This window comes from Protomyctophum parallelum, assembly GCF_964188405.1.
Source record: "Protomyctophum parallelum genome assembly, chromosome: 4".
NCBI lineage: Eukaryota > Metazoa > Chordata > Actinopteri > Myctophiformes > Myctophidae > Protomyctophum > Protomyctophum parallelum.
In genome coordinates, this window is record NC_139700.1 from 52177594 (window position 1) to 52203201 (window position 25608).

At 44.2% G+C, this 25608-nt stretch overlaps 2 protein-coding genes across 2 annotated transcripts in view; both read left to right on the forward strand.

Annotated features, from left to right (window-relative positions):
- dyrk4 (dual-specificity tyrosine-(Y)-phosphorylation regulated kinase 4) overlaps positions 1-25608 on the forward strand; it is a 413072-nt gene that overhangs the window by 47921 nt on the left and 339543 nt on the right. The window lies entirely within an intron of this gene.
- On the forward strand, positions 81-24809 carry LOC310857258 (putative polypeptide N-acetylgalactosaminyltransferase 8; the record flags this gene model as incomplete). Its single annotated transcript, XM_083762868.1, has 11 exons — positions 81-183; positions 4992-5367; positions 7482-7648; positions 8515-8698; positions 9490-9687; positions 14446-14560; positions 15320-15505; positions 16315-16452; positions 22189-22284; positions 22897-23070; positions 24672-24809. 11 exons carry the CDS (start codon positions 81-83, stop codon positions 24807-24809), a joined length of 1875 nt encoding a protein of 624 aa, XP_083618994.1.

Genomic DNA, 25608 nt, shown 5'->3' on the forward strand with positions numbered 1-25608 from the left:
CGTGCTCCCTACGAAAAATTGGAATTATCGTTGGATCTGTTTTGCTGTTGATGAATATCATCGTTTATATGCAAGGCGCCATGAGACCGGACCGCCAGGCTCTTGGAGGAGGAGGAGGGCCCGTGGACCAAGAGGTTCTGGGGAGAAAACTGGAGCAGATTGAACAGAAGCTAAATGAAGTGGGTGAGTGAATATCTCTGCAGCGTTTGATGACACGGACCTTGCACAATGCACAGTGGTGTTTTTCTTCAAAAAAAAAATGAATAACATTCCAAATTGCATTAAAATAAAAAAAATCTTTTGAGAATGAGATTGTATGCACAATAATCAAGTCAAATGTATCAAATCTGCTTTCCACCATCTGTATTAGTGAAACTGTAGCATATTTATTTCCAGGTGGTTGCATATTAACCCTTTCAGATCATCTATCTTGGGCATGTTGCAGCAAACATCCACGAACATTTCCCCCAAAAATAGCATTATTATGAGATTTCATTACTTTCTCCCAGATGTATTCATACATGTGGTCATCACACCAGCTGTCGATGTAGACACAATCTTGCAAGATTTTGTAAAGACCATGGTTAAAGGTATTTTACAAGACCGTCCCATCTACTGTGAAGATGGTGGCAACAACAGCCAAATCCGTTGAAATGATACACTCCAAAGTGTATGACCTAAATTCTATCTATTCAACGGTACTCCTGTCTAGTGGTTGTGATCATGTGGAGGACGCCCTTGTCTATGAGCTGGCACCAGTCTTAAAACCCATTTTGGGGCGGGAACCCGTTTTGGTGTTGGCATCATGTCATGCTTTAGCTGTTGAAAAATATCAGATCTACAAGCTCATATGCTTGTAGGTCGACTGACATAGAAACATAGCTTTTTCAGAAAACTTTCAGGATTTAGAAGACAATTTTAGAATCTGATTTCAGGTCAGAATGTTAACTGGAGGGTGGAATGCAAACGTATATACCTTTTTTTTTATTGAAAGGATGAGCCCCTTGAGATGCCTCGTCTCATTTTACACAAACAATACAACACTACATCCATTACATACAGACACACGGAACAAGAGCTCTCCCAAAGATAGCCGCTCTCACCTCACTGATTCAACTCATAAATAGATTTATGGGTTGAACATGCATGAACATGCATAATGGAAAAGAGACAGCAGAAAGTTGTAGAAAGACAAAGTCCAAGAAAGATAAAAAATCACATGGTGCAATGCCCCCACCGCCCATCCCTTTTCCCCCTCACTGTATATGTATCTTTTCCCTTTTTACCTCCTTTATGATGAATTCCTGTTCTGTTCTTTGACTATATAGAAGTAACCGTCTATTTGTACGTCTCTAAATGTTTTGATGAATTGAACAAGGTGGACCCTCTTGAAAAACAAGTGTAATGCTTAATTGGGTCATCCACTCAGTCAACAGTCTTTGTATTGAGTTTGTGCTTGAAATGTACTGTAATTCTGCAAACTGTTAATACATATTTCAATCAATCAATCAATCAATCAAATGCTACTTGGACCTAGAAAGAGTAAACTTTATGTATGCTTCATCCGTTAAATGACAGGAGAAATTATGTGAAACTCTTATTTATTTATGCATCGCTTTCACGAATCTGAAAGTAAAGAGAGAATAAAAGGAGTGTTAAAACCCCGCCTGAAAATCAACCTTTATTTATATAGCACGTTATACACAACCAAAGTTGACCAAAGTGCTTCACAACAAAAAGACAAAAACAAATTTGAAATAAGGTGCGTTTTAAGAAGGAATTTGAAAATGTTAATTGTTTGAGCAGCGCTAATGGTTGTTCGCAAAAGCGCAGTCACAACTGCTGCAACAACTGAACATTTGTTCAAGGATTGTTGGACAACAACTTCAGAAACTTTATACATCCACGTATCATAACAGCATCCTAAGGTTAGCAAGGAATATCACCTCTAATACTAAGCATGTGTTGTATGGAGAATATAGGTTGCTACCTTCAGGAAGGAGATATGGTGTACCAGCATACAATAAGGTCAGACTAAAGAGGTCCTTTTTGTCCACCAGTCGACCTTGAGGCTTAATCAGGAGTTGTAGTAGCCACGGGGTAATCTAAGCGGTGGATATTGCTCATGTCTTTATGTATGTAAATTGTCCTGTTCTTTGTGTTATGTATATGTGTTTCTGCATACTTGGCTGCTGTGTCGCAAGACAAATTTCAGTGTGAACTGACAATAAAGTACTATATCATATCATATCATATCATATCCTACCTCTTGTTCTGAGGGTTCGTGTTGGCACGGTCAGCAGTGACTGCCCCGCAGACCTCAGAGCTCTGGAGGGGTTGTGTTGTTTTTAGAGCTGGGACTCGATTAAAAAAACGATTAATTAATCTAGATTAATCGCATTTTAATCGCATATCAATATTCAACCCGAGAACAGCGAGAAACCTTTTTTTTTAATGTTTTTTGGTATCCCAGTGAATCAATGAATAGTGACTACAGGATACCACTCATTTTCAACATTTTACTGTCATTAATATATGTGGAAATAATAATAAAAAGTCACCCCATTCTGTGTTGCCTGGAACTGGAGGTCTGAAAAGAAATTAGTAACAGTAACAAGTGTTTTTTGTCAGACCTCCAGTTCTAGGCAACACAAAATGGGTTGACTTTTTATTATTTCCAGTTTTCAGTACTATAGAAAAGCGCCCAGTGAGAAACGTTCCGCGGTGGAAAAAAAAGGTGCGATTAATTTATCTGTAGTTAATCGCGATTCATTTTTCTGTAGTTAATTAATCTAAATGAATCGCAATTAGTCCCGGCCCTAGTTGTTTTATGAGTTCGGCCATATATGGCATGCTAAAATCTATATCATGATTGAAGTAACTAAATCACACGTATTGCATTCTGTACGGTGCAGATCAATAAATCACACGTATTGCATTTTGTACGGTGCAGATCAATAAATCACAAGCAAACAGGTTTAGGTTTTGTTCCTCCAACATTCGACCGTTGCTAAAATGAAAACTGCCACTATAGTCTCTTGTTAAATATGGCTTTTCAGACTCGTGTCCCCAAATTGTTAACCCATTCTGACCTGAGATCAGATTCATACGAGGTTTCCGCCGGACACACACTGGTCTGATGAACCCATTCTGACCTGAGATCAAATTCTAAAAATGTCAGTCGTTCTTCGATTAAAAAAAAAATAGCAGACCTACAAGCTCGTATCGCGCCACTCGGTGGCGCGATATGAGCTTGTAGATCTGCTATTTTTAAATAGCTAAAGCATAACATGATGCTAACACCAAAATGGGTGCCCGGTCACAGGAGTCAATAGTATATGCAGCATTATTAGATGAAACATTATGAAACTTACATTAGAAGATACAAACATGAGAATTATCATTCAGGTCACTTTTATGAATTAATTAATTAATTAGTGGTTTCTAGACATTGAAGCTGTTTTAACAATAAGGTTCAAGGTTCAAGTTTATTTAGTGTCCCCGAAGGGCAAATTGGTTGCAGCATAGACAGTACATTAAACAATGAATGAAACAGTACAAACAAACAGTTCACATAGCGGATACCAGAGTACAAAGGTGCACACAACCATTAAAGTGCAGGCGTTAAAGTGCTTTAAACTTAAAGTGCTATGCGATGGGTCACAAAAGTGCATGTGCATAGACATAGGCACGAGATAATACAGTAAAAAGTGAAAGTGCTCATCATAAGGTTATATCCTCGATCTACCCACAGCAGCATCAGATCGGATACACAGGGCTTTGTTAAGTACCTGTTTCTTAAAGATCTGGTCTAGGCCGTTCATTTGTGAGCCAATGATTTTAGAGGCCACTTTTACAATTTTCCCTAGGGAGTTTTTGTCTCTGATGCAGAGATTACCATACCAACAGATAATGGAGAAAGAAATGACGGACTCGATGTAGGCACTGTTTCATCAGAGTCTCGTCGACATTGAACTTGAGCCAATTTCCTTAGGCAGTACAGGCGTTGTTGACCTTTTTTATGCATCACATCAGTATTTAGGTCGAATTTCAGTTTGTCATCAACAATAATTGTGCCTAGATACTTGTAGCTGGGTACAATATCTACAGTCTGTCCGTTGACAACACTCTTCTGGGGGGATTGTGGGGAACGTCTAAAATCTATGCATAGCTCTTTTGTTTTTGAAACATTAAGCTGCAAGAAGGCGTTGTCACACCAGGATAGAAAGTCGTCTACTACTTGCCCGTGACAGTTCTCATCATTAAGTACCAAGGGGGCAGTACTGCTTAAAGGGATAGAGACAAAGAATATGCACTTTGGTGTGTGTGTGTGTGTGTGTGTGTGTGTGTTGTTGGCAGCACGTTTTAGTTTTAGTCATAGTCTCTAGTTTTCACTTAGTTTTAGTCACATTTTAGTCACCTGGAATGTGTTAGTTTAGTTTTAGTCGACTAAATGTCATAAGATTAGTTGACTAAAATGTGTTTTGGTGGGCCTTGATGCCATCGTAATGACTGATTTTACACCGTATTTTCAGCATGCATACTGGATCTCTTGGCCACTATAGTCCCTTCCTAACATTTTAGTCTAGTTTTTATTTGTTGACGAAATTGTCAGTTTATTTAGTCTTAGTTTTACTCATCATAGCTTATAGTTTTCATTTAGTTTACATTTAGTTTTTGTCAGTGGAAAATGGTATTTTTTCGTCTTAGTTTTAGTCGACGAAATCAGTCGTTTTTATGATCTTTTATATAGTAACTGTGTTTGTGTGTAATGTGATTTCTGTTGTCTTTACCACTGCACAAAAGAAGTTTCCGAAAGGAAAAATAAAGTTCTTTGAAGTTGAAGTGTGTGTGTGTGTGTGTGTGTGTGTGTGTGTGTGTGTGTGTGTGTGTGTGCATGCGTGCGTGCGTGCGTGTGCGCACCTTAGAGTATATACTCTAAGGTGCGCACACTTGTAGTTTAATTAAATATTTTCTTTCTGTCTTCAAAGTGAGGTTCATGGAGTCATCCAATCAAAAGGCATCCTCCTCAGATGTCCACAATAAGTCTCCAGTTGTCATGGAAAAGCAGCCGGCAGTGCAAAACAAGGAGGAGAAACCAGAACCAGTGGTAAACAAGGAGGAGAAACCAGAACCAGTGGTAAACAAGGAGGAGAAACCAGAACCAGTGGTAAACAAGGAGGAGAAACCAGAACCAGTGGTAACCAAACTGTTCCCCGACTCCTCTCTGTTTGCCTCGTGGGGCGACGGGCTATCGGAGGAGGACCAGAGAGAGGCTCAGGATCTGTACATTAAATATGGATACAACGTGTTCCTCAGTGACCGGCTTCCTCTGGACCGCCTGCTGCCGGACACGAGACCCAAGGGGTAAGAAAGGAAAGGAAAGGTACTATGTTTATACCCAGGGTAACTGGACTATAAAGCATCAGATACTTGTTTACAGCCAGGCCCTGCTCATTTCATAGAACATTTCATGGTAGTGGTTCAATGCCTTGTCCAAGGGGCACTTCAGCGGTGGTAATTTTTAACGTGTCGGACCGCTGATTCGAACTGGCGACCTTCCGGTATCAAGACCGCTCCGCTATCCGTTCGGCCACCGCTTCCTAAACACATTAACCCATTCTGAACGGGCACCCATTTTGGTGTCGGCATCATGTTATGCTTTAGCTATTGAAAAATAGCAGATCTACAAGCTCATATCGCGCCACCGAGTGGCGCGATACGAGCTTGTAGGTCTGCTATTTTTGAAAAATCGAAGAACGACTGACATTTTTCAGAATGGGTTCAATCAGACCAGTGTGTATCCAGTGGAAACCTCGTATGAATCTGATCTCAGGTCAGAATGGGTTAACCTGAAATCCACCGGGGGGCAGTGGTGGTTCCCAAACGTTTTCATGGCAAGATAAGGACCCCCCAAATTGACACTATATAATTAGCCTGCGGACCCCCCCCTTTGAAGAGGTATGCCAGGGACCCCCCCTTTGAAGAGGTATGCCAGGGACCCCTCCATAAGAGAAGATTTGTACGGCTCTAGCAGTGATTCTCAACCCGTTTAATTTCAAGGACCTCCCAGTTTGACATGAATATTAGTCTACAGACCCCCCATTTAATGGCATTTCTATCTCTGGAACCCCCCAATTTATATTGTAAAATCAATGTTGTTTTAACTCTTGAGAGTGTACAAATGGATATGTAATAATAATAATAATAATAATAAAACTTTGACATGAAATGCAGCTCAAAGTGCTTTACAGAGCAATGGAGAAAAAAGAAAAGCAAGGCATAAACATTACAAAACAAGTAGTAATGCAATACAGTGAGGACATGAATAACAACAATTAAAAGATCAATTAAAAGCAAGGGAGTAGAAGTAAAAGTACTGGAAATTGGAAATACTCAAGTAAAGTACAAATACCTCAAAATTGTACTTAACCCATTCTGACCGGGCACCCATTTTGGTGTCAGCATCATGTTATGCTTTAGCTATTTAAAAATAGCAGATCTACAAGCTCATATCGCGCCACCGAGTGGCGCGATACGAGCTTGTAGGTCTGCTATTTTTTGAAAAATCGAAGAACGACTGACATTTTTAGAATCTGATCTCAGGTCAGAATGGGTTAATCAGACCAGTGTGTGTCCAGTGGAAAACTCGTATGAATCTGATCTCAGGTCAGAATGGGTTAATTACAGTACTTAGTTACTTTCCACCACTGCTCACTATGTCCATCTGTCTCTCCTCATCCAGATGTCTGCAGAAGGTCTACCCCACAGAGCTGTGGCTGTGTCTCTCACTATGTCCATCTGTCTCTCCTCATCCAGATGTCTGCAGAAGGTCTGTCCCACAGAGCTGTGGCTGTGTCTCTCACTATGTCCATCTGTCTCTCCTCATCCAGATGTCTGCAGAAGGTCTGTCCCACAGAGCTGTGGCTGTGTCTCTCACTATGTCCATCTGTCTCTCCTCATCCAGATGTCTGCAGAAGGTCTGTCCCACAGAGCTGTGGCTGTGTCTCTCACTATGTCCATCTGTCTCTCCTCATCCAGATGTCTGCAGAAGGTCTACCCCACAGAGCTGTGGCTGTGTCTCTCACTATGTCCATCTGTCTCTCCTCATCCAGATGTCTGCAGAAGGTCTACCCCACAGAGCTGTGGCTGTGTCTCTCACTATGTCCATCTGTCTCTCCTCATCCAGATGTCTGCAGAAGGTCTACCCCACAGAGCTGTGACTGTGTCTCTCACTATGTCCATCTGTCTCTCCTCATCCAGATGTCTGCAGAAGGTCTATCCCACAGAGCTGTGGCTGTGTCTCTCACTATGTCCATCTGTCTCTCCTCATCCAGATGTCTGCAGAAGGTCTACCCCACAGAGCTGTGGCTGTGTCTCTCACTATGTCCATCTGTCTCTCCTCATCCAGATGTCTGCAGAAGGTCTGTCCCACAGAGCTGTGGCTGTGTCTCTCACTATGTCCATCTCTCCTCATCCAGATGTCTGCAGAAGGTCTACCCCACAGACCTGCCGAGCGTGGGAGTGGTGTTGATCTACCTGAACGAGGCTCTGTCCATCATCAAGAGAGCCGTCCGCTCCGTCATCAGCCGCACCCCCAAACACCTGCTGAGGGAGATCATACTGGTGGACGACCACAGCACCAACGGTAAGACTGGTGTGTGTGTGTGTGTGTGTGTGTGTGTGTGTGTGTGTGTGTGTGCTACTGTTGTAGCTGTGGTATTGTCAGGGCCAGTGTTGTTTTTGGCAGCGAATTTCTATTTTAGTTTAGAGAGCAGTAATCCTGCTCTCTAAACTGCCTCCTCCTGGCCAGCCGGGACGCCTGGGGAAAGGTTATTCCAACCAGTTCCAATACCTCAGGCATGAAGGAAGCATCGTGTCCGTTGCTCTCCCCAGGTTGGCGGAGGGTGTGTAGAGCCCAGGATCACATTAGACAATTGACACAGGGGTGAAAAATGGGTTACAAAATCGTGGGATAAAAAAATAGTGAAAATGTGGCGCAAAGCTTTGAATATATATATATATTCTTTCAGATTTTGAACTCAAATCTAATTGCTTCTGGTTATTCCTGGAACAACCTATTTTCAGATGTGGGTCGGCGGCCAATTACATATATTTGTGGGGGTCATTGACATACATGTTTTTGAGAACCACTGACATAATATAGAAACATGGATTTTTCAGGAAACTCTCATGATTTAGAAGTCATTTGTAGAATCGACCTCGGGTCTAAATGGATAAAATGTAACACTTGGCGTGTCATGATGAATAGGTGAATGTGAAGTAGGCTACAATGTAAAGCGCTTTACACTTACTGTATAAAATGCAGTCCATTTTCCAATTACTGTGCATATTATCCTTCCTGTTAGTTTGGAAGTGCTCACAGTTTATCTGCACCCCTGTATAGAAACCATCTAGCTAACTATAAATAAACCGTTTGTTCCTGTTCCTTCGTTCCAGTGAGTGTACAGTATCGGCCTACTATAGATTTAACGGTATATATTACGTTTTCAGATGACCTTGGAGAACCGTTAGAAAACTACATCACGCTGGTCAACACGGAGAGGCCTGGCCTGGTACAGAGAGTGAGACACGAGCAGCAACGGGGCCTGGCCCAGGCCCGCATCTCGGGCTGGGAACGGGCTGTGGCTGACGTGGTGGTCATCCTGGACGCCCACATCGAAGTCACGGAGGGATGGTGAGTCACTTTTAAACCCATTTAGGCCTGACGTCGATTTTTCTTTTTTATCCTGACAGTTTTCTTGAAATACCTCATGTATATACCTCATCAGTGATGTTCAATATTTCATTGTCAAGTACCCGAAAAATTATATGTAATTGGCCACCGACTTAGGCCGATATTAGGCCTATTATTTATGCTATATATATTATTATTGTGTCACAGTATCACAGTCACAGACATTGCGCAGCAGCGTGCACATGCATGCTGGGTAGAGAGAGAGAGAGAGAGAACCAAATATACTCATCGTTGTGTTCTGTTTCAAGTTATTGCTTTTTTATCCCGACAGTTTTCTTGAAATACCTCATCAGTGGTGTTCAATATTTCATTGTCAAAAACCCGAAAAATGATATGTAATTGGCCACCGACCCCCATCTGAAAATATGTTGTTCCAGGGACTTCCCTAGAAGCAAAGATTTTAGTTATAAACGTTCGTTCTGAAGGAATATATTATTCAAAGATTTGTGACACGTTTTCACGATAAAAAAAATAAATAGCAGACCTACAAGCTCGTAGCGCGCCACTCGGTGGCGCGCTATGAGCTTGTAGATCTGCTATTTTTTTTAATAGCTAAATTATAACATAATGTTTAAAACACCAAGAGGGGTTCCCGCCCTGGATGAAACCATCGATTGTTTTCGTAATGACTATTCTTTTGATTCCCTTTTTCGATTCATAAGTTCCGTACTTGTGGACGTTCCAAACGGTCGAGTGGACTCATTGTTGTGTTTTTGTTGTGGTCGTTTCAGGGCAGAACCCCTGCTGGCCAGGATCAAAGCCGACCGTACGGTGGTGGTTTCTCCCGTGTTCGATAAGGTCCACTTCACTGACCTCCACGTCCAAGCTTATGGTCCGTCTGCTCACGGCTTTGATTGGGCCTTGTGGTGCTTGTACGAGTCCTTCCGGCCGGAGTGGTCCAAGCTCAACGACCAATCACAGCCCGGGAAGTATGTGGCATTTATAAACATTTAAGTCCTCACCTGAGTAATGAATGTCGGCTCACTCCAGGTGACTAAAATGAGACTAAAACTAAATGTAAACTATTCAAGAGACAAAAACTAAAAACAACACTGCCCCCATACCCATACACCATCCCTGATTTAGATGTTCCCCATAGATGTTCCTCATACCCATACACCATCCCCTGTACCTGATTTAGATGTTTCCCATAGATGTTCCCCATACATACACCATCACCTTTATTTATACTCGTAAATACAGTTGAGGCCAAGCCCTCGTTTTCAATGTAGCAGAGGTTTACAATTCACAAAATACAGTCAAAACAAACAATACATCAGACACAACATTATAAATCAGGATAAATTACAAAGGAACTTAAATGCAGCAACAACCAGTAAAATAAATCAATTGAAGCAGGAGCAATCACAGTGAAAAATGTTCTGGAGCATTCCTTTGGACTGACAGAAGGATGGGAGGGAGCTCAGTTTGAACTGACTGAACGATGGCAGGGAGCTCAGTTTGAACTGACTGAAGGATGGCAGGGAGCTCAGTTTGAACTGACCCAAGGATATGGCAGGGAGCTCAGTCTGAACTGACTGAAGGATGACAGGGAGCTCAGTTTGAACTGACCCAAGGATATGGCAGGGAGCTCAGTTTGAACTGACTGAAGGATGGCAGGGAGCTCAGTTTGAACTGACTGAAGGATGGCAGGGAGCTCAGTTTTAAGGAATGTTGAAGTTCATTCCACGAGGTCGGGCCGGTGACAGAAAAAAGCTGTCTTTGCCTAGTGTGTTAGTTTGGTCTTGCCTGTAGCCCCCTGCCCAATGCACAGTATGATTCTCAAGTCTCTACATGGTGAAGTGGTCCTTTATTACCACTTGAGGGAGTACCATGGGGGTCCTCACTAATAATCATGAAAAAATGGCACGATTCTTTTCTGCTCAGTCTGTGCCTCATATCGGCTGTGGGCAGTTTAGAAACCGTCTTCCAGTGACATCATCATTAGGCTGATTTTTTTTTTTAACAATATTTTTTTACAAAAATATTTAGATTTTCATTATCGTGAGAACGATGGCTTCCATTTTCGCATTGCAACTTTTCAGGACTAGAAAGCCTGCAGTTTTTATTAGCTTGTATTCCCCATCGATGATGTCACTGGAAGACGGTTTCTAAACTGCCCACAGCCCTCCTATGAGACACAGACAGAGTAGAAAAATATTGCACAATTTTTTCATGATTAAAGGAGAATTCCATACTAAAAGGCTTTCTTACCTTTCTTTGTAGTTGTTACGTCCCCATCAAAGAGGTCCAGGTGTTATTTTGTGCAAAAGCTCCTTATTGGCTATTTCCCCTACCATAAGCCCTAAATGAATTGCATTGAATTGAATGGGATGTATGGGGTGTTGTGCTAATTCGCTTATTTCCATCGCTCAAAATTATATATCGTTAGCCTCATAGGATAAATGCATAAGTCATTTTTTATGATTTTCGGATAATAAGGAAAAACACATTTTCTCGCAAGTATGTAAGAGTTTTTAATGCAGATTTTTACAATGGTTTCCTGAGGGGTTAACAAAATGTTTTTTACAAAAAGATAAACATGAGAGTCATTCCATAACAAAAAAAAGTGACTTAGGCCATTTTCAAGAAAATAATCTGTGACTTAGGCATTTTTTAATACATGTCTACTAAACACCTGGGGGTCTATTAGAGTGATGTTAACTCCATACTAAACACCTGGGGGTCTATTAGAGTAATGTTAACTCCATACTAAACACCTGGGGGTCTATTAGAGTGATGTTAACTCCATACTAAACACCTGGGGGTCTATTAGAGTGATGTTAACTCCATACTAAACACCTGGGGGTCTATTAGAGTGATGTTACCATACTAAACACCTGGGGGTCTATTAGAGTAATGTTAACTCAATACTAAACACCTGGGGGTCTATTAGAGTAATGTTAACTCCATACTAAACACCTGGGGGTCTATTAGAGTGATGTTAACTCCATACTAAACACCTGGGGGTCTATTAGAGTGATGTTAACTCCATACTAAACACCTGGGGGTCTATTAGAGTGATGTTAACTCCATACTAAACACCTGGGGGTCTATTAGAGTGATGTTAACTCCATACTAAACACCTGGGGGTCTATTAGAGTGATGTTAACTCCATACTAAACAACTGGGGGTCTATTAGAGTGATGTTAACTCCATACTAAACACCTGGGGGTCTATTAGAGTGATGTTAACTCCATACTAAACACCTGGGGGTCTATTAGAGTAATGTTAACTCCATACTAAACACCTGGGGGTCTGTTAGAGTAATGTTAACTCCATACAGAACACCTGGGGGTCTATTAGAGTGATGTTAACTCCATACTAAACACCTGGGGGTCTATTAGAGTAATGTTAACTCCATACTAAACACCTGGGGGTCTGTTAGAGTAATGTTAACTCCATACAGAACACCTGGGGGTCTATTAGAGTGATGTTAACTCCATACTAAACACCTGGGGGTCTATTAGAGTAATGTTAACTCCATACTAAACACCTGGGGGTCTATTAGAGTAATGTTAACTCCATACTAAACACCTGGGGGTCTGTTAGAGTAATGTTAACTCCATACAGAACACCTGGGGGTCTATTAGAGTGATGTTAACTCCATACTAAACACCTGGGGGTCTGTTAGAGTAATGTTAACTCCATACAGAACACCTGGGGGTATATTAGAGTGATGTTAACTCCATACTAAACACCTGGGGGTCTGTTAGAGTAATGTTAACTCCATACAGAACACCTGGGGGTCTATTAGAGTAATGTTAACTCCATACAGAACACCTGGGGGTCTATTAGAGTGATGTTAACTCCATACTAAACACCTGGGGGTCTATTAGAGTAATGTTAACTCCATACTAAACACCTGGGGGTCTGTTAGAGTAATGTTAACTCCATACAGAACACCTGGGGGTCTATTAGAGTGATGTTAACTCCATACTAAACACCTGGGGGTCTATTAGAGTAATGTTAACTCCATACTAAACACCTTGGGGTCTGTTAGAGTAATGTTAACTCCATACAGAACACCTGGGGGTCTATTAGAGTGATGTTAACTCCATACTAAACACCTGGGGGTCTGTTAGAGTAATGTTAACTCCATACTAAACACCTGGGGGTCTGTTAGAGTAATGTTAACTCCATACAGAACACCTGGGGGTCTATTAGAGTGATGTTAACTCCATACTAAACACCTGGGGGTCTATTAGAGTGATGTTAACTCCATACTAAACACCTGGGGGTCTGTTAGAGTAATGTTAACTCCATACAGAACACCTGGGGGTCTATTAGAGTAATGTTAACTCCATACTAAACACCTGGGGGTCTGTTAGAGTAATGTTAACTCCATACTAAACACCTGGGGGTCTGTTAGAGTAATGTTAACTCCATACAGAACACCTGGGGGTCTATTAGAGTGATGTTAACTCCATACTAAACACCTGGGGGTCTATTAGAGTGATGTTAACTCCATACTAAACACCTGGGGGTCTATTAGAGTGATGTTAACTCCATACTAAACACCTGGGGGTCTATTAGAGTAATGTTAACTCCATACTAAACACCTGGGGGTCTATTAGAGTAATGTTAACTCCATACTAAACACCTGGGGGTCTATTAGAGTGATGTTAACTCCATACTAAACACCTGGGGGTCTGTTAGAGTAATGTTAACTCCATACTAAACACCTGGGGGTCTGTTAGAGTAATGTTAACTACATACTAAACACCTGGGGGTCTATTAGAGTGATGTTAACTCCATACTAAACACCTGGGGTCTATTAGAGTAATGTTAACTCCATACAGAACACCTGGGGGTCTATTAGAATAATGTTAACTCCATACTAAACACCTGGGGGTCTATTAGAGTAATGTTAACTCCATACTAAACACCTGGGGGTCTGTTAGAGTAATGTTAACTCCATACTAAACACCTGGGGGTCTATTAGAGTGATGTTAACTCCATACAGAACACCTGGGGGTCTATTAGAATAATGTTAACTCCATACTAAACACCTGGGGGTCTATTAGAGTAATGTTAACTCCATACTAAACACCTGGGGGTCTGTTAGAGTAATGTTAACTCCATACTAAACACCTGGGGGTCTATTAGAGTAACTGTTGTTTGCTGTGTATGCAATGTAAAAATGCCCAAGTCACACAAAGTGAGTTAGGCGGCAACGTAAAAATGCTCAAATCACACAAGTGACTTAGGCAGATCATCATTTTTGAAGATTGTGAGCTTTGTGATTGGCTGAGGACATAGGCGATGATCCAGAACGATGCAGCAGCCCCAGGAGATCACCTGTATGCAGAAATCTCAATTTCGCCAAAAAATGACTTAGGCATTTATCCTATGAGGCTAACGATATATCCTCTTTTCATAATGTAAATAATAACCCAAGCGGCACACTTTACTACTTATTTCGATGGAAATAAGCGAATTAGCACAACACCCCATACATCCCATTCAATTCAATGCAATTCATTGAGGGCTTATGGTAGGGGAAATAGCCAATAAGGAGCTTTTGCACAAAATAACACCTGGACCTCTTTGATGGGGACGTAACAACTACAAAGAAAGGTAAGAAAGCCTTTTAGTATGGAATTCTCCTTTAACAGTGAGGACCTATTATATGAAGATAGGTTGAAAAGTGGTGAAGTGGTCCTTTAATCATTGTGTCCATGCAGGAGCCCCTCGGTCATGGGCATCTTTGCAGCCGACCGGGTCTTTCTGGGAGAGATCGGGGGTCTGGACGGTGGGATGATGGTGTACGGGGGAGAGAACGTGGAACTGGGGATCCGTGTGAGTATATATAATAAGCTCAGACATTCAGTAATACAGTGATGCAATTCATTTAAAGGGATGACATTTTCAACCTATCTTCTTGAAACTCTGAATGGTGCATTTACAGTAGATAGCGTTTTCATCCAGAGCACATCACATAGATTGTGCATTGCATTCACCCAGTCTCACACACACACACACACACACACACACATACACACACACACACACACACACACACACACACACACACACACACACACACACACACACACACACACACACACACACACACACATTCACACACCGGTGGCAGAGGACACCATGCAAGGCACCAACCTGCACATCGGGAGCAATTTAGGGTTCGCAGCGCCTTGCTCAAGGACACCTCGACACTAACTAACTCTGTAATATCTCTTCAAATGGGGGTCTGTGGGCTAATTGGTGTCAAATTTGGGGGTCCTTTTGACATGGAAAAGGTTTGGGAACCACTGTCCTATAACACATTCTGACCGGGCACCCATTTTGGTGTCGGCATCATGTTATGCTTTAGCTATTTAAAAAATATCAGATCTACAAGCTCATATCGGGCCACCGAGTGGCGCGATACGAGCTTGTAGGTCTGCTATTTTTGAAAAATCGAAGAACGACTGACATTTTTAGAATCTGATCTCAGGTCAGAATGGGTTAATCAGACCAGTGTGTGTCCAGTGGAAACCTCGTATGAATCTGATCTCAGGTCAGAATGGGTTAAGTGATCCGTGTGTTCCCGGTCAGGTGTGGACGTGTGGAGGGAGCATAGAGGTGGTTCCGTGCTCCAAGGTGGCCCACATCGAGAGGGCCCACAAGCCCTACGCGCTGGACCTGAGCCCCGCCATGAAGAGGAACGCCCTGAGAGTGGCAGAGATCTGGATGGACGAGTACAAAAACAACGTGAAGATTGCCTGGAACCTTCCTCTGAAGGTGAGTCTATTTCTGCTTGATTGTTGTCTGTGTGGCCCCATGGTCTTTCCCTAGTGGGACTGATCGAGGGGAGCTACTGGGACGTAAGTCGGGACTTACTCATAATAACATACAAGGCATTATACGGACTGGCTCCACTCTACATCTCTGAACTACTGCATGCAGAACATACGTTCTCTCAGGTCCTCCGATAAAGGCCTTCTTTCTATTCCTACAACTAGACTCAAAACTAAGGGTGACCGTGCATTTGAAGTGGTCGCCCCCACTTTGTGGAATGCCCTGCCCCTTGAGCTATTTTTACTTGATTTATGTTTTACCTTCTATTGTTTGTTTCATGCCCTTGTTTTAACATGATTGTTTTACCTTGTTGTACAGCACTTTCGAAAGGTGCTCTATAAAAAGAAAATGTTACTTACTTACTTACTTACTTACCCCGGCTGGGTCACCCGAGTGAGGGCTATGATGTTCTTCAGTGCACTGCAGTCTGCTTCAAACAACTTTGACTGTCAACCAATAATCTGTGTCGTACCCAACTTACATGTCTCACTGTAAGAGCAGGCAGACCACCTCCAATGTGTGCTAGTTATATTAGCATCTCTCATACAGATGGGTTAATCATCATTAATTATTCATTAACCCATTCTGACCGGGCACCCATTTTGGTGTCCGCATCATGTTATGCTTTATCTATTGAAAAATAGCAGATCTACAAGCTCATATCGCGCCACCGAGTGGCGCGATACGAGCTTGTAGGTCTGCTATTTTTGAAAAATCGAAGAGCGACTGACATTTTTATAATCTGACAACAGGACGATAATATAGACATTGGAGACGTGTCGGAGAGGAAGAAGCTGAGAGAGAAGCTGAACTGTAAACCGTTCAAGTGGTACCTGGAGAACGTCTACACTAGTCTGGATCCGCTGGGCGGTCTCCTGGCCTATGGGACGGTAAGTGGTATCTGGAGAACGTCTACGGTAGTCTGGATCCGCTGGGCGGTCTCCTGGCCTATGGGACGGTAAGTGGTATCTGGAGAACGTCTACGGTAGTCTGGATCCGCTGGGCGGTCTCCTGACCTATGGGACGGTAAGTGGTACCTGGAGAACGTCTACAGTAGTCTGGATCCGCTGGGCGGTCTCCTGGCCTATGGGACGGTAAGTGGTATCTGGAGAACGTCTACGGTAGTCTGGATCCGCTGGGCGGTCTCCTGACCTATGGGACGGTAAGTGGTACCTGGAGAACGTCTACGCTAGTCTGGATCCGCTGGGCGGTCTCCTGGCCTATGGGACGGTAAGTGGTACCTGGAGAACGTCTACGGTAGTCTGGATCCGCTGGGCGGTCTCCTGGCCTATGGGACGGTAAGTGGTACCTGGAGAACGTCTACGGTAGTCTGGATCCGCTGGGCGGTCTCCTGGCCTATGGGACGGTAAGTGGTACCTGGAGAACGTCTACAGTAGTCTGGATCCGCTGGGCGGTCTCCTGGCCTATGGGACGGTAAGTGGTACCTGGAGAACGTCTACGGTAGTCTGGATCCGCTGGGCGGTCTCCTGACCTATGGGACGGTAAGCGGTACCTGGAGAACGTCTACAGTAGTCTGGATCCGCTGGGCGGTCTCCTGGCCTATGGGACGGTAAGTGGTACCTGGAGAACGTCTACGGTAGTCTGGATCCGCTGGGCGGTCTCCTGACCTATGGGACGGTAAGTGGTACCTGGAGAACGTCTACAGTAGTCTGGATCCGCTGGGCGGTCTCCTGGCCTATGGGACGGTAAGTGGTACCTGGAGAACGTCTACGGTAGTCTGGATCCGCTGGGCGGTCTCCTGACCTATGGGACGGTAAGTGGTACCTGGAGAACGTCTACGCTAGTCTGGATCCGCTGGGCGGTCTCCTGACCTATGGGACGGTAAGTGGTACCTGGAGAACGTCTACAGTAGTCTGGATCCGCTGGGCGGTCTCCTGGCCTATGGGACGGTAAGTGGTATCTGGAGAACGTCTACGGTAGTCTGGATCCGCTGGGCGGTCTCCTGGCCTATGGGACGGTAAGTGGTACCTGGAGAACGTCTACGGTAGTCTGGATCCGCTGGGCGGTCTCCTGGCCTATGGGACGGTAAGTGGTACCTGGAGAACGTCTACGGTAGTCTGGATCCGCTGGGCGGTCTCCTGGCCTATGGGACGGTAAGTGGTACCTGGAGAACGTCTACGCTAGTCTGGATCCGCTGGGCGGTCTCCTGGCCTATGGGACGGTAAGTGGTATCTGGAGAACGTCTACAGTAGTCTGGATCCGCTGGGCGGTCTCCTGGCCTATGGGACGGTAAGTGGTACCTGGAGAACGTCTACGCTAGTCTGGATCCGCTGGGCGGTCTCCTGGCCTATGGGACGGTAAGTGGTACCTGGAGAACGTCTATGGTAGTCTGGATCCGCTGGGCGGTCTCCTGGCCTATGGGACGGTAAGTGGTACCTGGAGAACGTCTACGGTAGTCTGGATCCGCTTGGCGGTCTCCTGGCCTATGGGACGGTAAGTGGTACCTGCAGAACGTCTACGGTAGTCTGGATCCGCTGGGCGGTCTCCTGGCCTATGGGACGGTAAGTGGTACCTGGAGAACGTCTACGGTAGTCTGGATCCGCTGGGCGGTCTCCTGGCCTATGGGACGGTAAGTGGTACCTGCAGAACGTCTACGGTAGTCTGGATCCGCTGGGCGGTCTCCTGGCCTATGGGACGGTAAGTGGTACCTGGAGAACGTCTACGGTAGTCTGGATCCGCTGGGCGGTCTCCTGGCCTATGGGACGGTAAGTGGTACCTGGAGAACGTCTACAGTAGTCTGGATCCGCTGGGCGGTCTCCTGGCCTATGGGACGGTAAGTGGTACCTGGAGAACGTCTACGGTAGCCTGGATCCGCTGGGCGGTCTCCTGGCCTATGGGACGGTAAGTGGTACCTGGAGAACGTCTACGGTAGTCTGGATCCGCTGGGCGGTCTCCTGGCCTATGGGACGGTAAGTGGTACCTGGAGAACGTCTACGGTAGTCTGGATCCGCTGGGCGGTCTCCTGGCCTATGGGACGGTAAGTGGTACCTGGAGAACGTCTACAGTAGTCTGGATCCGCTGGGCGGTCTCCTGGCCTATGGGACGGTAAGTGGTACCTGGAGAACGTCTACGGTAGTCTGGATCCGCTGGGCGGTCTCCTGACCTATGGGACGGTAAGTGGTACCTGGAGAACGTCTACAGTAGTCTGGATCCGCTGGGCGGTCTCCTGGCCTATGGGACGGTAAGTGGTACCTGGAGAACGTCTACGGTAGCCTGGATCCGCTGGGCGGTCTCCTGGCCTATGGGACGGTAAGTGGTACCTGGAGAACGTCTACAGTAGTCTGGATCCGCTGGGCGGTCTCCTGGCCTATGGGACGGTAAGTGGTACCTGGAGAACGTCTACGGTAGTCTGGATCCGCTGGGCGGTCTCCTGGCCTATGGGACGGTAAGTGGTACCTGGAGAACGTCTACGCTAGTCTGGATCCGCTGGGCGGTCTCCTGGCCTATGGGATGGTAAGTGGTACCTGGAGAACGTCTACGGTAGTCTGGATCCGCTGGGCGGTCTCCTGGCCTATGGGACGGTAAGTGGTACCTGGAGAAAGTCTACGGTAGTCTGGATCCGCTGGGCGGTCTCCTGGCCTATGGGACGGTAAGTGGTACCAGTTTTCTGAAAAACCCTATGTTTCTATGTCAGTGGTTCTCAAACTACTATAAACTATTTCATGTCAAGGACCCCTAGAATTATATGTATTTGGCCGCCGACCCCCATCTGACAATATGTCAGACTGGTTTAGCAATCTTCGTTCCTACTCTCATCTATGGTCATGAAGTGTGGGTCATGACCGAAAGAATAAGGTCACGAATACAAGCGGCTGAAATGAGTTTTCTTCGACGGGTGGCTGGCATCTCCCTTAGAGATAGGGTGAGAAGTTCAGTCACACGAGAGAGACTCGGAGTAGAACCGCTGCTCCTTCGCCTGGAAAGGAGCCAGCTGAGGTGGTTCGGGCATCTGGTTAGGATGCCACTCGGGCGCCTCCCTAGGGAGGTCCTCGATGCATGTCCCACTGGGAGGAGACCCCGGGGCAGACCAAGGCGCAGTTGGAGGAAATACATCGACTCTCTGGCCTTGGAACGTCTCGGAATCCCCCAGGAGGAAGTCACTAATGTTGCTCGGGAGAGGGAAGTCTGGAGCTCTCTGGTGGAGCTGTTGCCCCCGCGACCCGACTACGGATAAGCGGTTGAAGATGGATGGATGGATGGATGGATGGTTTAGATATCTTGGACAACAAAAAATAAATAGCCACATGTACAAGTTCACAGCGTGTGGCGTCTCAAGTGCGCAACGTGTTGTGAGTTTGCTGATCTGCTCTTTGCACTTAAAGGACCACTTTTCTTTTTAATATATATTTTTATCCCACGATTTTGTAACCCATTTTTCACCCCCGTGTCAATCATCTAATATGATCCTGGGCTCTACACACCCTCCACCAGCCTAGTCCCCATATATGGGGAACAAGGGGAGAGCAACGGACTTGAACTCATGCTTCCTAAAGGACCACTTTTCAACCTATCTTCATATAATAATAATAATAAAACTTTATTTGTATAGCACCTTTCATGACATGAAATGCAGCTCAAAGTGCTTTACAGAACAATGGAGAATAAAAGAAAAGCAAGGCAACGACATTAAAAAACAAGCAGTAATGCAGTACAGTGAGGACATGAAAAATAAAAAAATAAAAGATCAATTAAAGGCAATGTTGTAGAACAACATATACAACAACATATAATACATATAATAGGTCCTGACTAATAATCATGATAAATTGGCACAATGTTTTTCTACTCAGTCTGTGTCTCATAGGAGGGCTGTCGGCAGTTTAGAAAACGTCCTCCAGTGACATCATCGTTAGGCCGATTTCTTTTTAAACAAGATATTTTTTACAAAAATGTTTAGATTTTCATTATCGTGAGAACGGTTGCTTCGCATTGCAACTTTTCAGGACTTGAAAGCCTGTAGTTTCTATTAGCTTGTATTCCCCATCGATGATGTCAGTGGAGGACGGTTTCTAAACTGCCCACAGCCCTCCTATGAGGCACAGACCGAGTACAAAAACATTGTGCCATTTTATCATGATTATTAGTGAGGACCTATAGAGCACCGAAGTCCTGACGTAACTCGCTCATCCCGACCATTCCCCTGGTTCGCGGAAGTAATTTCTCTATGGAGAATAACATGGGGTGATCTTAATATCGTCTACTATAAGCGTTGTGGTCCAAAAATAAACAAGCTGTCTCGGCGTTATTGTCAGGGAGGTGTCTCTGTATCGTTTGCAACAGTCAGTCACTCATATATGATACAGTCTGCTTCTAGCGAAAATCGAACTAATTCAGCAGCAGTAACATTAGCGTTTTCTCTCAGTCAGTTGATTCTTCATATCCATATGAGTGAAGCGGCCGGGGTGACATGTTCATTTTTCAAACACAGTTGTTATATGAGGCGATCTCAAATCGCCTCAATGGGGATTTCAATGCAACTAAACAAATACATGAACCTGGGGACAGACGCCCTCTACTGAAAGTGACGTCAGACTTCGGTGCTCTATTGAAGATAGGTTGAAAAGTGGTCCTTTGAAGAAATCACACCCGTGTAAAGTGAGGGGTGCTCTTATTGACGTAAATTCTCCATTCATTGTCAATGGCATTTAATGTTAACCTGACGCTGCCAGATCCAAGAAGCTTGCTACACAAATTTGTTTCACAGCTTATTGGGATCTGTTCCTTTTTTTCAAGATACTTGGTAGATGATTGGATGGGACCGTCTGTCTATCACCGTGTGGGCGTGCAAACACAACCAATCATATTGACGTGTCTATATAGCTTCACGTCCGGTTTCGCACATATCCCGCCCTTAGCTCACGCTGATTGGTCCGGTACGGAACGGATTTTTGTCAGCTCAACTGCCTGAGAGATCCCAGATGATTGCTGTGTTGGGGAACATGGTTACCCAATACCGCCCTCATCTGGCAGCGTCAGGTTAATTTAATGTTTGCGTTAGGACAAAAATCTCGATTATGTTTATAGCAGACTCCTCACTCATTATGTGCACATGCAGTTTGAGCAACTCCAAAGCAAACTCCACATGCCCCAACACTTTGTTCACCTGCCATAGTGTCGGTGCTTAGACTGGCACGTTCGTCGATAACGATATGACCCGATATGATGAAATAAGGGCCGATACTTTTCCGACACCGATACGGTATCGGGACGTCTCTATTAGAAACATCTTGAAAGTGTGACAACTGCTGACTTAGAAGAAGGCATTTGTATAGAATCGCCCTCTCAGGTCTTTAAAGGTATATTCAGTGATTTCACTCAAAAAACCTTAGGTTTAGTTTTTGGCTGTGGGACCCAGCCTTTCGTCCAATCAGGATAGAGAGTCAAAAACGAAACCTAAGGTTTTTTGACCCCAAGGGGTTAACTGGGGACAGGGAGGAACTCCTTATATGGCCAGCACACTCTATAGTAGGGAGGATTATCACAACAAAACAAAAAAATAAGTGATATTTGAATTAAGTGAAATCACTGAATATACCTTTAATGGGTTAACGCTAAGTCTTGTTAATTACCTTGACCTTGTCGTACTGACCTTTGACCTGTTACAGCTGCACAACAGCCTCCTCACGACCCACTGCATCGACCAGGGAGCCGTACCGGGAAACACCCCCATCCTCTATGTCTGCCATGCATACATGAGCCAGGTAACGTGTGTGTGTGTGTGTGTGTGTGTGTGTGTGTGTGTGTGTGTGTGTGTGTGTGTGTGTGTGTGCGTACAAATTAACTCCCAACAGGGCCCCTGGTCCGGTAATTTTTGCAGGGCCCCCATGCGCGCGACATTTTCCGTGTTTTTATCATATTTTTTTACCTTCAATTTACAAAATCAATGGCCAATGAAGGGCCCCCAGATGCCCTTTTCAGGGCGTCAAACCTAGTACCTCACGGTCCAATTTCCCCGAAGGGCCACTGAGAGCCAAGGGCCCAATGGCTAGTGTGTGTGTGTGTGTGCACACACCAAACGGAAAAGCCTTATTTGATTGCAGTATAAATTACTTTAAACAAAATTAAATTCACTTTGCCACTCACTCTGCCAATCACTGTATGCATGCGCATACCCCCTATTCTTCCATTGAAACATTGAGCCATAGACATTCAGATAGACATAGGTATAGTATACAGTATAAATTTGGTCTCATTGGGGAGACACGGGTTCGAATCCCGGTTAGGACATGAGAGTTACAGATTATTACCTCCAAGCATTATTACGTTGCGCGTGTGAATAGCGTATAGCCTAATTTCTCATCCTTGTCACTCAGCACTGTTTCTACAAGACGGAGGGTGAAATCATCGTGGGAGGACTTCGATCGCACAAGTACAACAGCAACGCCAACCGCTGTCTTGTGGACCCAGGCAGTGGGACCGCTCCCACCCTGCAGCCCTGTGACCTGGCCAGGCAGAAGGAACTACACATGTACTGGGACTTTAAACCGGTAAGACCCTCAGGGGGGCTTTTAGGAGTTACCTCTCCAAAGATCATCATCATCATCATATTATTATTATTTATTTCATTTCAGTTATGGTTTTACATGATCATATTCATTTTACTTTGTACATATTTTTTACATATTCCATAGCAGAAAAGAAAAGGAGCAGGAAGAAGATAAATCTTATTTATACCCGCCCCTATCATTAAAACATCTAATTGATGCTGCTACCAACCATACATTTTATATCACCATGATTACATCAAATAAAAAAATAAAAAACAACAAAGACAAAAGAACATAGAGCTCAACAAGAGAACAAACAAAAACAACGCTGAGGGAACAAAATAACACTTATATCTAACCTTCTAATTCATATTTTATATTTGTTTTCCTTTTTAAACACTTTCTTAAACTGAAACACTGTTGTACAACTCTTCAACTCCTGGTTTTGTGAATTGCATAACTTTATACCTGTAACAGAAGTGCACATTTGTTTTAGTGTAGTCCGGGCGAACAGATGTTTAAAATCATGTCTTCTTCTTCTATGGTCCTCATCCTCTGAGCTAAACACAAATTACTTCTGTAACCGTGTTGGTAATGCTCTGTTTTTCGCTCTGAACACCACCAGTAATGTTCGTAATTCAAACAAATCCATTATTTTTAAAACACCTGATAACATAAAAAGATCAGAGAGAGAGAGGTATAGGTAACCTCACAAAAAACATGCAGTTATCCTGGTCTCTAAACTACCTCCCCCTGGCCAGCCGGGGCGCCTGATGGAGGGGAAAGGAACTGGTTGGAATAACGTGTTCCTTCCACACGCTACGTCCAAACAGGGAAACTCCCCCCTGTCAGGTGAAAGAAGCAGCTTGACTCCTCATGCATAGAAGGAAGCATGAGGTCAGTCTGCTGCCCTCCTACTTGTATATATATATATATATATATATAAAAGGAAGATCAGAGAGAGAAACTTTACAATTTAGGCAATTATCAGATGCTCTTAATCCAGAGTGACTTACATTAAGCAAGAACAAAAAGAATGGCAATACATCACATACATAAAAAGTAGTTATCATGAAACATGCGTAAGCTAAGAACGTAACAGTGGAATATCTATATAATGAAACTATACATGTATATTATACATATGTACTATGAAGTGCTATGACTATATACAATGCAGTTCTAGTGCTGTCTACATAACGTGCTATATAAGTCTGTATCAAATGCTATCTAAGTCTACAAAAAGTGCTATCTAAAGGGGCTAAGGCAGTGCTACGGGCCATGATGGAGTCTGAAAAGGTGGGTTTTCAGACTGCGGCGGAATATTGGGAGTGAGGCTGCAGTTCTGACTGCAATGGGAAGTGCACTCCATAGTTTTAGAGCCAGAAGGGAGATGAGTTTGGGACGTGTGGAGCAAATTCTGAACCTTATTTAACTTTGAGCTTTTGACCTTTTCTAAAGTGTCAAGTGTGTCTATTTGAAATTCCAAAATGTATATATTTAGTTTATTTTTGCGATTGCAGTAACTTTGCGTATTACACCCACATTCTGATTCAATAACTGTTGACAATAAAAACTGATTCTGGTCCATGATGTTGCAGGGTCACCAAATCAGGAACAGGGCCACTGAGCGATGTCTGGAGATCGCCATGCAGGGACAAAGCTCCTACTACGAGCTTATCGTTCTACCGTGCAGCGGGCAGCACTGGCACATTGACAATGTCCTCACAGACTTTTAGCTTCTCGTTCTACCGTGCAGCAGACAGCACTGGCACATTGACAATGTCCTCACAGACTTTTAGCTTATCGTTCTACCGTGCAGCGGACAGCACTGGCACATTGACAATGTCATCACAGACTTTTAGCTTATCCTTCTACCGTGCAGCGGACAGCACTGGCACATTGACAATGTCCTCACAGACTTTTAGCTTCTCGTTCTACCGTGCAGCGGACAGCACTGGCACATTGACAATGTCCTCACAGACTTTTAGCTTATCATTCTAACGTGCAGCGGACAGCACTGGCACATTGACAATGTCCTCACAGACTTTTAGCTTATCCTTCTACCGTGCAGCGGACAGCACTGGCACATTGACAATGTCATCACAGACTTTTAGCTTATCCTTCTACCGTGCAGCGGACAGCACTGGCACATTGACAATGTCCTCACAGACTTTTAGCTTCTCTTTCTACCGTGCAGCGGACAGCACTGGCACATTGACAATGTCCTCACAGACTTTTAGCTTATCATTCTAACGTGCAGCGGACAGCACTGGCACATTGACAATGTCCTCACAGACTTTTAGCTTATCATTCTAACGTGCAGCGGAGAGCACTGGCACATTGACAATGTCCTCACAGACTTTTAGCTTATCATTCTAACGTGCAGCGGACAGCACTGGCACATTGACAATGTCCTCACAGACTTTTAGCTTATCGTTCTAACGTGCAGTGGACAGCACTGGCACATTGACAATGTCATCACAGACTTTTAGCTTATCGTTCTAACGTGCAGCGGACAGCACTGGCACATTGACA